The sequence below is a fragment of the Pyxicephalus adspersus genome, chromosome 8, assembly GCF_032062135.1.
Source record: "Pyxicephalus adspersus chromosome 8, UCB_Pads_2.0, whole genome shotgun sequence".
Lineage (NCBI taxonomy): Eukaryota > Metazoa > Chordata > Amphibia > Anura > Pyxicephalidae > Pyxicephalus > Pyxicephalus adspersus.
The window spans coordinates 18,657,825-18,674,282 of record NC_092865.1 but is presented as its reverse complement, the minus strand read 5'-3'; the positions used below and the strand labels follow the sequence as shown (position 1 = coordinate 18,674,282).

The 16,458-nt window shown below is 37.2% G+C and overlaps 1 protein-coding gene across 5 annotated transcripts in view; it reads left to right on the top strand.

Moving 5' to 3' along the window:
- The window catches only part of TUT4 (terminal uridylyl transferase 4), a 35,408-nt gene extending 18,950 nt beyond the window's left edge, over window positions 1-16,458 (top strand). For 4 of the 5 annotated variants that reach the window (XM_072419647.1, XM_072419648.1, XM_072419649.1 and 1 more), the window contains exons 8-30: window positions 473-542; window positions 649-775; window positions 1,131-1,250; window positions 1,934-2,140; window positions 2,554-2,728; window positions 3,297-3,874; window positions 5,058-5,208; window positions 5,793-5,879; window positions 6,500-6,603; window positions 6,731-6,788; window positions 6,871-6,974; window positions 7,312-7,401; window positions 8,130-8,243; window positions 8,674-8,751; window positions 9,224-9,401; window positions 9,521-9,568; window positions 10,202-10,284; window positions 10,815-10,930; window positions 11,549-11,709; window positions 12,338-12,432; window positions 13,193-13,670; window positions 14,263-14,424; window positions 15,022-16,458. In XM_072419647.1, coding sequence (XP_072275748.1) covers window positions 473-542; window positions 649-775; window positions 1,131-1,250; window positions 1,934-2,140; window positions 2,554-2,728; window positions 3,297-3,874; window positions 5,058-5,208; window positions 5,793-5,879; window positions 6,500-6,603; window positions 6,731-6,788; window positions 6,871-6,974; window positions 7,312-7,401; window positions 8,130-8,243; window positions 8,674-8,751; window positions 9,224-9,401; window positions 9,521-9,568; window positions 10,202-10,284; window positions 10,815-10,930; window positions 11,549-11,709; window positions 12,338-12,432; window positions 13,193-13,670; window positions 14,263-14,424; window positions 15,022-15,113 — 3,476 coding nt within the window. In that variant the 3' untranslated portion in view covers window positions 15,114-16,458. The remainder of the gene's footprint in view (window positions 1-472; window positions 543-648; window positions 776-1,130; window positions 1,251-1,933; window positions 2,141-2,553; window positions 2,729-3,296; window positions 3,875-5,057; window positions 5,209-5,792; window positions 5,880-6,499; window positions 6,604-6,730; window positions 6,789-6,870; window positions 6,975-7,311; window positions 7,402-8,129; window positions 8,244-8,673; window positions 8,752-9,223; window positions 9,402-9,520; window positions 9,569-10,201; window positions 10,285-10,814; window positions 10,931-11,548; window positions 11,710-12,337; window positions 12,433-13,192; window positions 13,671-14,262; window positions 14,425-15,021) is intronic. The other variant, XM_072419651.1, reaches the window with a different exon arrangement.

The following is a 16,458-nucleotide window of genomic DNA, read 5'->3' as shown; positions in this document are numbered from 1 at the left end:
AGAGATGCAGCAGAAGAGGAGCGGTGGGAAGGATGGATGAGTCTGGCTGCAGCATTCATGATACATTTGTAGAGGAGAGAGTCGGGTTAGTGGAATACCAGCGAGAAGAATGTTACAGTAAGCATGCGCGGTGAACGAACGTTCGCTCACTTCCTGTGGTGCACGTCACTTCCTGTACCGTTCAAACGATCGCATCTATCGTGTGTACAATATCTGCGAACGATCTGTATCGTTACGTTATCTGTATGTACAGGATCGGTGCTTTACGATCGTTCGCAGATATCGTGCAGGATCGTTCGTCGTTCGTTTACCAACGATAATAATTGGAAGTGTGTACGTAGCTTAAGAGGCAAGTGGAGGTAGCTGCTTTTCAGCTCGTCCCTTACTTTGCCTCATCAGAACAAAACAAATAATTTTACATATCCTTTTTTGATCGCTAATTTCCTTTTCTTTCTTTTTTTCTGTCTCCCAGCTCAATATATTGATGTTGAATCTGATTTCCATGCAAAGGTTCCTGTCATTTTTTGCAAAGATGGTAAAAGGTAGGCTGCTTTCACTAATCGTTTTATAATTACTGAGTATTTGAGTTTAGTTTTAAAATCGCTAAGTAGTTCTAAATTGTTTCTTATCTTTTTTTTTTTTTTTAAGTGGTTTACAATGCAAAGTGAGCGCAGGAAATGAAACAGCGTGCCTTACCTCCGAATTACTGGCAGCTACTGGAAGACTAGAGCCTACACTCATACCCTTAGTCATGGCATTTCGCTACTGGGCCAAGGTAAGTGAATCTTCTGATGCAAAGTTTAGGACATAGCTAGCATTAATATTGGAGAAAAAAAAACATAATTTATTTGCATAAATGGGGATAAGTTTTATTTTTACGCCCAGTAGATATTTCCTGAATCGGCAATGCATACTTAAATATCGATTATATCAATACACGCTTCAAATAATGACTAATTGTGCAATAATTGAAAACAAAAAGAGTTGATCATGAAGTGATCATATTCCTTGTTCTCTCAACTACCTCTATTTTTATAATTATCAAGTATTAAATGCCTTCCCTTTATAATCAACACAGAGTATTGAATGGACTAAAGGCAATCAATAAATGTTATATTTATATTTTCCAGCTGTGTCAGATAGACTGCCAAGAAGAAGGAGGGATCCCTTCTTACGCCTTTGCCTTAATGGTGGTATTTTTCCTCCAAAAAAGACAGCCACCAATCCTTCCAACATATCTGGGTTCTTGGGTAAGCCAATTTCAGAATGGATCTTTCCTTGCTGTTTCTTTTTTTATTTTTAGTAATTTGTACTTGGCTGCATTACATTTTGTTTAGTACATGTGGTGTTACCAAAACTGAAAGTTGCAACCTGGCCCCACGTAAATCTTTGAAAACATTTTGGGTGTTTGTTATTACATCCATCCATTGCAAATGTAAATGTGTAGTGATTCATAATGTGGTTTGAAAGCAGAGAAATTCTAGTTGTATTAGCAAGAAACCTAGTATACCTAATAATGTGTAGTCCAGGGAAGTCTGCTAAGTTTTGTTTACATCTACACTGACACATAACATACAGACAATTCCATTTATGAAACCTTTTATGAAAGCCAATGTTTGTGGGGTCCGAATGTCTTTAAAAGTCCTATATGTGTGAAGGTACAGCTGTGATTCACATTTCAGTCATGACATCAATGGCGGGGTGATAAGTAGAACTACATAGCTTTTAATATTGTCTCAATGTCTGCTTTAAGAGAGCAACAACTTCCAAGTGGCATACAACATGGCAAAACTTGGTATATTTGTAGATGGCTCTGAAAGAAATTAATTTAGTCTATATTCATTGTATTTAATTCTGCACTGTTTAATGTGTCATTTTCCCTAGCAGCTGTATAATTTTTCCCTATTTTATTCAACACCCTCTTGGGCAATAGATTGAAGGTTTTGACCCCAAGAAGACTGATGATTACCATCTAAAGGGCATATCTGAAGAGAAATATGTGGAATGGGAATATAGACCAGCCAACAATGATAACAAAAGCACTTCAGGAATGGATGCGAGAGGGAGAGCCGATCAGAACCACAGGAGAACAGCAACATCAGAAGCAGAGAACAGAAAGAACAAAGATAAGATGGGGAAGGTAAGTCTACTGACTGCAGCAAATACCCTCACTCACCAATTAGTTGTTGGAGGGATGACTAGCAGACCAAAGTTTCCTTCTCTAAACTATGTCACTATAGTGTTTAGGAGCTCTCAGATATGTAAAAGTAAAAATAGGTACCTTTCAGAATCTTGCTTCTTTTATATTTGCTGACAGTATAAAACAGAAACACAGGTTCATTTTCAATACAGTGAATGTAACATGTACATTATAATGCCCTAGTTACCAGCACTTCCATAGACACCGTTCTATGTTCAGGGTTAATTAAAGATCAGATTTGATAGATTAGAGAAATCCTTTAAAACTTTCAGTAAATATTCACTTTAAAGGTTAGGGTTTTAAAGATGCTGCTCATGGTATAGCCTAACCAAAGTTTGGTCTTTTGTTTACAGTGCTGTTTGAAGTTTGAGCAGCCTCCACAGGTACCCATGGGGCAGCTGTGGATGGAATTGCTTAGAATGTACACCCTTGAACTTCAAATGGAAGACTTGGTGATTAGTGTTCGAGTACAAGACCTTGTAAGCAGAGAAGCCAAGAACTGGCCGAAGAGACGAATAGCCATAGAAGGTAAGATATAGTTTATCGCTGCAGTGAACTCATAGCTGGAAATAGGACTGAATTAGTACCTTGATAATTTTGGTAATGTAATTACATTTTTTATTGCAGGTCTGTACAAGCAACAATTCTTGCTAATTGGTAATTAAGGGATAAAATCTGACTATTGGCATGAATCTTATTGTCAAGGGTCTGCATTAATGTTTGTTTGACTGGGCACTCATTAGAAGTGAGATGTTGGCCACTTTATCAGTAGGGGTCCCAGTATTCCCAAAGTTTCATATGTCCCTGTTTACAAGGGAAACCACTGGGTGTTTACAATAAATAGTGGGGGGAAAAAAGGGAGAGTGGCTGGGCCTTACCTACAAGTAGTGTAAAAACTTTTAGGAGTTGTTATAACCATGGTATACAGCCTAGGTATACAGCCTAAGCGCCTCATGAGTACAAAGAGACTTTACATATAGCAGAAAAATAACAGAAACCAATTGTTATCACAGTCAAGCAGTCTCCCTATTTAACTTGAATATCACAATAGATAGACAAACCTTTAATATGTTGTCTTTTTGTTTTATTACCCCAGACCCGTTCTCTTTGAAAAGGAATATTGCAAGAAGTTTGAATAGCCAGTTGGTGTGTGAGTACATTCAAGAAAGATTTAGAGCGGCTTACAGATACTTTGCCTGTCCACAAAACAGGGAGTCAAACAAAATAGAAAAGAATAATGAGGAAATCACCAGCCAGGGGTTTGGAGATAAAGTTACTATTGGCAACTTTCCAGGAGGGAAAATGGACATAAACCAGGATGGAGGGACAACCGAAAACTGCATTTTGGGGCTCAAGACGGAAGGGACGGACAAGGACACTGGGACCGCGCAAAGATTGCATGTGGACAGCGATGAAGCGGTTCATTCTACAGACCAGACATCTGCACTGGGAGTTAAAAGAAGCCAATTCTGTAATGGACAAGGTTCTGCAGTTAAGGATTTACAAGATACTACTGAAGTAAAGTGTGTGTCAGAAGCGGTCTGTCCCCTGAATGAATTCTGCTCTGACAGTTGCACTTCCACTACCTCGCACTGTCAAATGAAGAATAAAGGAAACCTCTGTAAAGATGACCTGTTTTATATCTTTGATGGGTTCATTTTTACTTCTGGGAAGGTAAGTGGACAAGTATGCTACAATTCATAGGCTAAACACTAAATTGTCTGTTTACTCACAGTAGCTGTCAGAATTAAAATACCTTGGTAAACTAAATAAAACTACAGGTATAAATCTTTCCTCAAAACCATGTAATTACAGCCAAATATTAGGCCACATTAACAAGAAAAGCTTTCCCCCCAATTAGCATAGATAATCTATGGAGATGGGACAAGGGGGAAAAGTCTGTGTAGTACCAGGCTGGGTCCCTCAGTAAAATACAGCCATGTGTATGTGTTGTTTTTTGCTGCATTTGGCATTGTGAGAATGTTTGACCCATATTGGCTGCTGTAAACAGTGAAGAGCATATTTTGTTTACAAGCATATTTTGTTCATTGGTGTGCTGTGATTCTAATTATTGTAAATGATACTCCAACATATATCCACAACGCTACTGCTTTTTTGTGCAGTGCAATATGTGGTAACTACTGTGTGCAGCATTGCAGTGTCTCACACTAGCAAAATGCTGAAGATCTAATATTGTGTCCTTAATACAGGGTAAAGTCTCAATCATAGAAGTACTTACTTGGCGTCGCTCTGCAGCAGTCTCAGGGGGTTTGGATGTTTATTCATAGAAGGCTTTTACAGGGAAAAAACACAAGATATGTTTAATGCACCTATCGTCCCATGGGAAGTGTTTTGCTAAAATGATTGGTCTGGTCCTAAAGAGACAGGGTCTCTTTAAGGCAGCCTTACACCTAACATCTGACTGACAGTTAAGTGTAACTGTCCCTATAGCATCAATTAAGTGTGAGAGCACGAAACCGCGGCAGCTATGCAGAAAAAGGGTTTCCAGCGAAAGCCCTGGCAAAGAAAATGGGAATCATGGCGTTATTACAAGGTATATACATGTTCTTCCTTTACCTGTTTAAAATGTACCTAAACTAATTTTCTGAAACCGCTACCTTTTATTCTGTTGCACGTGATTGCATGTAACTTCACCTTTGCTTTGCATGGAGCAAATTTACCTGGCAGTGTGTGCCAAAACGCAGTCTAAGAAAATATTATTATGACATAATATTCAGATCTTTCTGTAATCCCAGATATGTCTGGTTCTTTTTAGAATTTGTGGCAGTAAGGTGAGATTAAATCCAGCTGTGATAAAATAGACCTTTTAAATAATGTTTTCTCATTTTTTTCTCAGCCTCCCACCAAGGTCTGCAGTTTCTGCAAGCGTGATGGACACTCCAGGAATAAATGCCCTGAAGATTTCAAAAGGATTGCTCTGTACCCCCTTCCTCCTATGGATTCGACATTCCGGAGTTTACTGGATGATGTCTGCAAGGGGTGCTATGGTAGGTTTCTAATTGTTGCACTCTTACTGGGCTTGAGCTTCACCATTAATAAGAGTTGACTAAACACTATAGAAAAGTTATTTCAAGAATCCAAGGATTAGGCCGATTATTAGTATATTTTATGTCGAACTCTGCACTTACTTGAACAATAGATTGCATGGTCATAGGAGTCAGTTTTTGTTGTGTATGCCTCACCTATGTATTACTTGCAAAAATAATTGGTAGGTAGCATAATGTGCTGTCACAATTTTGTTAGTTTTCAGTGAACCATTCTATGTGTATGTAACGTGCATTGTAGTAATTTAAAAACCTGTGTACCACTACTAATCCGATCACACCCAGATATCAAGAACTAGCTGCAGAGAAAAGCTGGAGTGCTCATGTTACTGCAGCTTCAGTCAGACTTGGGGTAATTCCAGTGCCAGGCACAGGTATAGGCTTATAAACATGCAAGCATCTTGTGCTGTCTACTCCCAGGTTTAATTTATGTTTAAAATGGAGTTAGGGTTTATTTCAGTTGGAGGGCAGGTAAATGATGCTAAAGTTGCAGTGTTCATGTTTTACTTTTGTGATGTTTCTTTTAGATGAACTTTCTCCAAGTGCTGCTGAACATCACAATCGCGAGCAGATTCTTACTCACCTAGAAAGATTCATCCGCAAAGAATTCATTAGTAAGTATAATTGTGACAACTGCTTTTGAAGATCAATCCAGTTTTGGAACTTGGGCCAAGACTAGAAAAATAAATGGCAAAAAAATAAAATGGTAATTTCATAAAGCTGGAATGTACTTTACATGGTGGGTAAAGGGGAATTATGTTCTTGTCAGAGCTCCAAGCACAACCGAACTGTTCCAATAAAAGTGGGATTAGCCCTGGAAAACAAACTCCTTCTTTGTCTTCAGATCAGATGTCCCATGGATTCTTTTGTACTCTAAACCAAGGTTCTTTACTAAAATTTAGTCATCTTCCTGTCAACTGTCTAACCCTCAATGGGTAATTTAGGATATGCTTAACCTAGAATCCAATTGCATTTATAGGGTGCCAAGCTAAAGTCTAAAAGCTAACAAATGTTTTTTACGGGCACTATGAGTTATCTGCACTTGAGTCCTGCTTTGAGAACAGAACAGAAAGTTAATATTGCACCATTGCATTGGTCTTTCAGGTTTAATGGCAGCAGATCATTTAAATGAAGTAAAGTTTTTAAACGTGAAATATGCTTCATCAGACATGTACTTGGAAGCTGCTACAATAATCAGGATTAAACTGACTTTTGAAATGAATGTTTAACATAGGTAACTCCAGGTTGTGTCTGTTTGGCTCCTCGAAGAATGGATTTGGTTTTCGTGACAGTGATCTTGATATCTGTATGACTCTTGAAGGCCACGAGAATGCGGAAGTAAGAGTTTTACTAATGTGTTCTGCTTACACCTACGCTATATGTCAGCTTTCTTTCCTGCATTTTTAAAAATGTCCTCATGATGTCCCTGCAGCAATCAAGTATATACATTTTTTTTTCCTTTTAGAAACTAAATTGCAAAGAAATAATTGAAGGGTTGGCAAAAGTTCTTAAGAGACACCCAGGTAATGTATGAGAAAAATATTTCTTTTTATCTCTGTTTCTATTTTCTCAAATAAATAATTGCATCTAATTTTCCTTGTTCAGGATTAAAAAACATATTGCCAATAACAACAGCCAAGGTCCCCATAGTGAAATTTGAGCACAGAGACAGCGGAGTAGAGGGAGACATCAGCTTATACAACACGCTGGTAAGTGTCAAAAAAGCTTAAGGTGATTTTTCCAGGATGTTGTGAATAATGTAGCATTCTGGCCATACATGGTGGAATCTATATCCTGGCATGAATCAGTACCCTAAAAAAAATGACCTCGCTTAACTTTTGACCCAAATATAGATTTGCTTTAGATTTTAAAGGTATCTATCAGAATAGAAATGTGACAATTGCCTTTGTTGGCTTGTTTTTGAAGTTGCATGCTGCAGGGGATATTTTTTTATTGATTTCTTCATACTTCATTACTCATTAGCCAAAGCATGCATGGTATAGATTTAGAATGCTGTTTATATTCTAAAACTGAGTGTCTCTTCAGGCCCAACACAACACCAGGATGCTGGCGACATACGCAGCCATTGACCCACGGGTAAAATATCTGGGATATACGGTCAAGTACTTTGCCAAGGTAATTTTAATATTTTATCAATAAACAGGAAATCCAATTTATAAAATTGCTAAATATTTTCTACAAATAACAATTTATTCTGTGTTTTTGTCTAACACATTTTTCACATCATGGCAACCAAAAGTGGTTTTGTATTACATACCAAACTACCATATCTGAAGAGGGAAGAAGAAAACATAGATAACAATGAGAAAAAAATGTATAGGTTGTCTCATAGGCCCCAATGAACCTAGAGTGCTCGAAGAAGGCTTAACATACAAGCTATCCAATCAGTGCTATGATAACATCATTCAGCCTGAAGTCAATTCAACTGCAGATCAATTTTAGGCAACTGATTTTGTTTTTTTGTTTTCTTTAATTGGAAATGTTATTAGATTTTAGATTGTGCCATGTTTTGGGTCTTCTGACCAATGGATTACCATTAGGAAAATTGATTGATCAGGTAGAATCCACTCAAAATTAGAAGCAGATTTGCTTGTGTGCCCAAAGCACCGTACTATCAGCAGGTTAGGTTGTGGAAGAGTTTTTTTGTGCTAGGCTTACCTTGGTTACTTGGTTAACGTTACTGTGACACCACACTCTTTCTTAGCCTAACCTGCATTGATCAGGCACGCCACATACAAAAGGGGGTGGCGAGCATATTTTCCTGCTTTACTAAGAAGAGAGCACTGGATTAAAATTGATATAGACGTTCTTATTAATCTAATCTATGAGTTTTATTTTATCAGCGCTGTGACATTGGTGATGCATCAAGAGGAAGTCTTTCTTCATACGCCTATATCCTGATGGTACTATATTTTTTACAACAAAGAAACCCTCCTGTCATACCTGTGCTACAAGAGGTAAGACAATAAAGATATTCTTGAAACCTAAACTACTGTTTGTAGCAAATAGAATTATTTGTCTTAAGTCTGGTTTGGGAAGTAGATGCAATAATACCGAGCACGCAGTAAATCACATAGTAGGATGGGGCTAGATATGTACATGTTCCCCACATACCAGGAAGTTTGGGTTTTCCGGTGCTTTACTGCATATTAAACTTTTTGATGGCTCTGAAATAACCAGGTGCACAAACTAAGCTAAACAAAGTGGGTCATAAAGTGTTACATGAAAAGGTTCCAAATAGTGCTATAGGTATACAAGTTTAGTTGCCCTAAACAATATCTGCTGGGTCAGTAACCCCCTAATTTGAGGTGTGAGAAGAAATACATCATTGGCTATACCACATGCAATCATCATGTAACTCTTGTCTTTTGTTTTTATAAAATGTAGATTTATGATGGGCATGTTATGCCACGGAAAATGGTGGATGGATGGAACGCTTTCTTTTTTGATAACACAGATGAATTGGTAAGTATTGCTTAAAGATATTGCATGGATTGAATTGAATATTTGGGGTTATTCAAGTTTACTATTACTTTACAGGAGCAATGTTGATGTTCAGATAAATATGTTAAGTGGGAACATCTAGCTAGGCTTTCCAGTATAGGTGCAAATTGTCTTCCAAAGCTGTAAAGCTGGACCCATCTGCTAATGGGTAATATCACCAAAATAGTACTTTTTAATATTTATGGGGTGATTAAATACAGTTATAGGCTAAAGACCCCAAAGGTGTCTCTTTCTTCCAGTTGTTCTACTTCATTGTCTCTGGAAAGATTCCCTTCACTTACAGTTGTTGTAAAATAGCAAGAGGTCAAAGGTAGTCCTTCTAGCCAAGACACAGGCAGAGTGGTCAATGTTTTCATGCTTCTTCATTCTATTTAAAGCCTAAATAGTTACGTCTGGAATTCCCCTTTAATGTTGGAGTGTCTTTGTTCTACAGAGGAAAAGGTTTCCATCATTGGGAAAGAATACTGAAACCGTGGGAGAGCTTTGGCTCGGATTCCTTAGGTTCTACACAGAGGAATTCGATTTTAAAGAGCATGTCATTAGTATCCGACAGAAAAAATTGCTGACTACTTTTGAAAAACAATGGACGTCTAAATGCATCGCTATAGAAGGTGTGTAACTCTGCCTATATTTATTCATAAGTGACAAATATTTACCATTTTATTGAATTCATTATATCGTTCACTTTGAATACCAAAATAACACCTGTGTCTTTCTCTGACTCTTCTAGATCCATTTGACCTCAACCATAATCTTGGAGCTGGAGTCTCTAGAAAAAGTATGTATGCTCTGGCATTCTTGCTCTGAATTTGATTTTTTTATTTGTTATTTGCTACCTTTTAGTCTTACATCTAAGAACAAAGAAAATATTTAACTTTTGAATAATATAACTGCCTACAGGATGAATGAGCATTGTCAAACAAAACACTTGAAACCAGCTTTGATGTTTAACCCCTCTCGTAACCAACATGTGTCAGATATTTGCTACTGTTGTAGAGGGGTTGATGTCCTTTTTCCAGCTTGTAAATGAAGCTTTTCTTTCAGCATGTTTGTCATATGCCATATGGCCCTAGAACAGGCTCCTGGCTTCTCGTTTCATCATTTTTAAGTGGTTTTGTCAGACTATAATTCAAGCTTAAGGTCTGAAAGATAGGGTTACCCCCTTCCTTGCCAAGGCTCAATCCAGCAGAGCTGTGGGTACTTCCTCTGCAATTTGGCATCAGGCCAGATCTAAAGAAACTGCACCTGGTATTTTGTTAGTATGTTTCACCATATTGTACCAAGTGGACATATAGATCCCATCCCTTTTATTGTCATTTTTATTGATACTGCTTTGTTGTGAAACTGAAGCATGTCGTTTATAAGAACTTGTTGTACAGCATATAAATTTACTTTTTATTCTTCTTTTTAGTGACTAATTTCATAATGAAGGCATTTATTAATGGAAGGAAACTTTTTGGATACCCTTACTACCCACCGTTTGGACATGAAGCAGTAAGATTCTTTTTCATTATAATTTTTAAAGGTCTAAAATATTTCAATTCTGCATGACACACAAGTAATTGTTAAAAGGTAGCAGTTGTTTTAAAGCTAATTTTAAGTTAACTATTTAGATTGCCGCAGGTTTTCATGCCAGCCTCTAGTGCTACTGTGTTTCAATATTAGAGACAGGTCATTCTTTTTTGAGGCGACCAGTCTCTCCACTTCTGCCTGTCTAGGTTGGCAGCAGTGATGTCATCACATCAACGCTGGTGGAAATCAGAAGTAGGAACTGGGGAAATAATTCAGTCTCTACAATATCTGCCCCTTTAACCATCCTCCTGACTTCAAATTGAATGATCATTTTAGGCTTATGATAAAAAAGACCATCAACAACACAATTCTGTACAAGTATACTAGAACCGTCATAATTCAGAAAAAACAGCAACTGGTTGTTCTCTACAGCTATAGATCAGCTTTATTGTTTCCTGTTTTGCTAAAAACAAATTTTGGTATCCCCTGACCATCAATGTTGTTATCCACAGGAGTATTTCTTTGATTCTAAAAACCTGACAAATGGGGAGCTGGCTCCTAATGACAGATGCTGTCGTGTTTGTGGGAAGATTGGCCATTACATGAAGGACTGTCCTAAGCGAAGAAGGTGCGATGATTTTTACTCTATAAACTCTACTCTACTTTACATCTCTTACTCTATAAAAAAAAAAAAAAAAAAAAAGATGCAATTTCTGTGTCCTGTAATTTAAGAAGATTTTAGCAACTACCAGAGCAGTGCTCCATGGAACCACAGGGCTCCTCCAGAGGTTGCTAGGGGTTCCTTGGGTAATGAGCAACTTGAGCCTCACAAGTCAGTTACCAGTGACACCATGATCTTTCCGGGTACCCAGGGGTAGGGTAGGGAAGGGTAGCATTCTTCCATCTGGCCAGAAATGTAAAAGACATTAATTTCATTCACCAGCAGGCTAAATTACCGTGAATTGGGCATGTCATAAATTTTGGCAACGGTTCCCTGAGATCTGAAATTTATTTTAATAGTTCCCCTATGTTAAAAGCCTGAGAAAGACTTATCTAGAGTGACACAATATTGATGATGATTTTATGAGCAAGTCTATCTTTATCCCCTTTAATATCTAAACTTGGAGACCACTTAGATTCGACATGATTTCTTTGCTTTAGTTTGGATAAATGGACCACTTTACAAATAGGTAAACCTGTTATATGAGTTTGTATTCTGTTGTAAGTTTTAGTATTCTGTTCTTAGGTTAAAAAAGGATCCAAATGAGAATGATGATGATATGGTCTTTGAGGATGACAGGGAACTGCGAGAGAAGAGGTGTTTTACATGTGGCGATGTGGGACATGTGCGAAGAGATTGTCCTGGACACAACACTGCTAGACATAAAAACGCTTCCAATATTCTAGGTAAGGTATATTTTCCAAAACCTTATTACTTATAAAGTACTGATTTCATCCCCTATACCCTTCTACAAACACTTTTCACATGGAGTTCTAGTTACAAAAAGAAACTGTGTTCAAAATTTAAAAATTTTCAGTTTAAATACAGGAATTGTTTCCAAATGATGCAATAATTACTGCGAAAGTACAGTTTCTTGGGCACATAGATAAAACGGCTCTCAAATATATATTTTATTAATAAACTGCCTGGCATTTTACTTTAGCAACAAAAAAAGTTAATATCTAATATAACTATAAGTCCATTATGAAATATCATATGATATTTGTCGGATGTCACAGCTTTCAGATACAAAAGAGGAAAAGAGTAAAGGAAGAAAAACAGTATCTTCCACAGGAAAGAAACAACAGTTTACATGTCTTTCTTAAAGTATCTGCCCGTAGGGGTTGCACGTAGTTGTTAGTTATGTTGTTGTTATGAACGATTTGTTTTTTATTGGCTATAGCAGTTGGTGGTAAAGGAAAATATTTGTTTTAAATATCTTACTACTGGCATCAACTTGATATGAAAAGCCAGCTTGTGATTCAACTTAAAGATGGTGCCAAAGTTATTGATTAAACAGCTTGTCTTTTTTAGGCTCTCAGATCCTAAACATCCTTGGTTCTCAGCAAGTAATCTCATCTTTACAGCAGCTGGAGCGTCCAACACGCACAAGACAATCTTCAGAACCGGTTAGTGTAAGAGAGCCTGGGTTGGAGAATGGGTTGCACGGTTGTTAGCTAAAAATTTTCTGTTACATAAGTAATGCTTTTCATAAGGACAAAAAAAAAACAAGGAAACATAACTTTGATGCAAGTCAAGCTCTTGTGTGCACATCCTGGGATTACGGGGATTCATTTTAGGATTTACATTATTATTAATTGGACACACAACAAGCTGCAAACACTGGTACTAACCTAAAAGCTTATTTGCTACCTAATTTTAAATCCCATTAATTTATTCCAGTTGAATCAAAAATAAAAGTGTTGAATATCCTAAAATGTGTTATCTTTTTAACAGAAGTCACAATCTGAGTAATAAAGATTGCCCCTTTAGCATAAGCTACAGAGTAGGACCCTTTTTGTAGGAAATTGTTATTAAAATTGCAGGCCTTACACAACAACTATTGAGTTTATATATCAGTTTTCGCAGAGTTGTTACAGTTACACAATGCATAAGGAAAATTAATGCTTTGTCTGAAGATTTTTAATTTCACATAGAACTGGTCTGCTTCTTCTGTCTCCCATAGTAGCTAGGACTTATTTAGATTGTCATACTACAGCCTATAGTGTTAATTTAAGGGATTGTCATGTGGGGTGTACCTTATTTTTTGTGAAAAGTAATTATTATCAGTTACATTTACACATCATTTTACAAGGTCCACTTTAATTGTCTTGTCATTTCTGGGATGAAACTTTAATTTGTAATTGTCCTTTATCTTTCTGTTTGCAGTCGGAATCCCAATATTCATCCTACTCCCCCCAGCCTCAACAGTTTCATCAGAGCTCTCAACCTCAGCAGATAAAACTGCAACAGCAAGCATCCCAAGCACCAAATGCTCACCAGGTTCAGAAGCCAATGTATAAATTTCGACACTCTCCTCCTACACACTTCTGTTCTATAAATGGTGTTGGGCTTCTACCTTTGCCTCAACAGATCCCTATTCACAACAACTCCTGGCCCATACATGGCCAAATCCGCACGTCTGGGAAACCCCCTCACTCTAGTGGTGCCACCTTCACAACACGGTCTGGCAGCAATAACCCCCCAACTACCAATTCGAACTCAATTGTTTTAAATGATCCCAGCATCATATTCGCACAACCTTCTGCCAGACCTTTGAGTGTTCCTACATCTAGTCATGATGGGCAGTGGCGCAATTCCCAAACTGCCACTTCACTGGTGAGCAATGGAAATGTGGGCAGCACAGGTAAATATTCACTATAGAAAAGCTAAGCGTGTATTAAGATTAGAGACAGCAGATAAGAAAATGATTTTATTTACATAATACCAGTACAGAAGTCAAAGAAGATTTAACATCCTCTGTTTTTATAGTCTATCATCCATTCTTCTGATGCATTTGCGTAGTGTATTTAAATTGTGCTTGTTTTGGTCAGGTCAGTGAATACCACTGAATTTAATGGAGCAATACCAGTGGCAGTTGAGACTGCTTTTGACAAGCATTGCTTTATACTGCATACAGAATGTGCAACTGAAGTGCATTTGGGCTGCAGTCAAAGCAGACCAATCTTGGCTTTTTTATGAATATCAAATGCAGCATTTGACAACACAGCAGCAGCAAAACAAAGCCCTGTCTCCACCTTCACTGAGAGACCTAGAATTAGATGTTGTAATTTGGTAAAGGTGATTAGTTGCAGGGAAATCACATGTAATACTAGTCCTTTGCCCTCTGCCTACCTTTTTTGGGCATATCTTCAGAGTATAGTTTCTCTTTAATGTTCAACATGTAATAGCCTTGCATCAAATATTATAATTTCCAATCTTATGTTATTTTTTCTCAGCAGAACAAGGATTTCAAGGTCAATTTGGAAAACATCATCCCTGGGATCATGGCAATCCCTCTCATTATCCTGTGAATTATGGATCATGGCCTTACAACTTACCACAGAACTATTTGCAGCAGGCACCCACTGGCTTTCGTTCCAAGACCTACTATCCTTCAGGTAGTGACAAATTTCAAACCTTCAGCAAATGGGTTTTTATATGGTTTTGGTTGCTTTATTTTTGTATCTTTATGAAAGTGTATGTTTTAGTGTGGAAATGTATTAATGTATAATAAATGTATAAATGTGATTGGAAAGTGGAATTAAACTCATTGGTGGGTGGTGAAGACAGTATACACGCTGACTATGGCTCATACTTACCCTGCGCAATGGTTTTGCAGCGATGACAGGTCTATCTCATTTTTTGATGTCTTCACCCCCGGCTCCATAGCAGACTTCGTGGCAGTGTGAGGATTGGTGGAGGATGCCTGACCCCTATGTCTTATGTAAACTGGCACCAAAAGCCCAGGAGGCCCTTATTGAACTGTGCTCTCTGCACTAACCATTGCCCCCTTCTGATGTCAGTGGGACTATAAGTTAGAGCAAATTTGGAACACATACAGCAAAAAAAAAAGTTCTATCCTTTCCACACCCAACCTAAAAAAAAAGTGCAAGCTTGTTTTAAACAATGTAACACATGTGACTAAGTTCTCCAACCACTAGGGGCAAGTGCAGATAATAAAGGTATTGACCACAAATTTTTGTTTTGTTTTCCAGGTGCTTCATTGATTCAGAATGGACCGCAGTTCCCAGTCTTATCACAGGGACACCCACATCGAAACGCCGGCTACATTAAGCAAAAGAAGTGACACCATGGCATCAATGTTTCCCCGTGATCCAGGATTGTGGATTTCATTTACCTTAGCCTTCCTTTGACTAGAACCAACATTAACACCTGACTCCTGGAGGAGAAAGAACTTTTAATCTGTATTATTTGTAAATACATTGGCTTTACTGAAATCATTCCTTTGAGTGATGCTAATTTCTTTTATTTCATTGCCCCATTTTGAGGGGAGCTTTTATGTTCTATTATGGGAAAATATTAAGAAAGAGAGCTTTTTTATTGAAATTAAGTTCCTTATTTTCTCTGTTTAAAAACTGGCTGCTTTGAGCTCTCTATAAATGTATATATTTTAGTTACCAAAAGAGAATTTAAAGGAATAAAAAAAAAAAAAAAAAAAGAATGTAATTTTTTTACAAGTCTTTTATTATTTGGGTCTGATGCAGGTGCCAAAATCTTTTAAATCTGAAGTGTTGTCTTATTTTTGGTACCAACAAAAAGGCCATTTTATCAAATTCTTTGTCCCATAAAGTGTAAAAGATTTTTTTTTATTATGAAATAAAATCTGAGCTAATAATTTTAATTATTTCATAAATTGGCTTCTTCATTTGTAATATTATCGAGAATACTGATGAATTTGGCAGTGTTTGTCACATTGTCTTGATTAGTTCATATTCATAATTATTTGGGGCCAGTAAACAAACACTGTTTATTGATCAACACAATGTGACAATAAAAAATAAAATAAAAAATGCAATTGTATCACTGCTGTACTTCCTTGTCTGGTACTAATGACTTCTTATCCACCATCTGTATATTACCGTCCCCAAGCAAAACGCCCTGTTGGGGACAACAGTGGACATTAAAGGGACATTGTTACAAAAAATTATTGGAGGCTGCCATTTCTGAACCCTCATGTATAAATGCTAGCTCCCTGGCTTTCATTTTGATGCATTAGGACAAGTAAGGAATTCAGACACAGCCAGGCATCGAGCAAAGTTAGAAGGAATCCTGCAATGACGGCCTCCATTGTTTCCCATAACAGAGTGATTTGAAATGCCATTGCTGGCTCTCACATCACCTATCACTGACAGGTACCCATTGACAATTAAGAAGTTAAAAAGAGTGGTTCCTAATTTTGCTATCAGTAAGTATATCGGCTATAAAAAAAATTAGTCTGCAGATGAAAACTGCCACCTTTGGGGTTGCAATTTTTATCTGCTGTGATATATGTCTAATGCTGTAAATTATTAATCTACACTACAGCGTTAAAAAAAAAAAATAATAAAAAAATGGAACAAAATACATTTTAATGCATATGTCAGCAGTGTTTCTATTAAGCGTGTACCAAATAAAAGCTTTATATGTCTTTA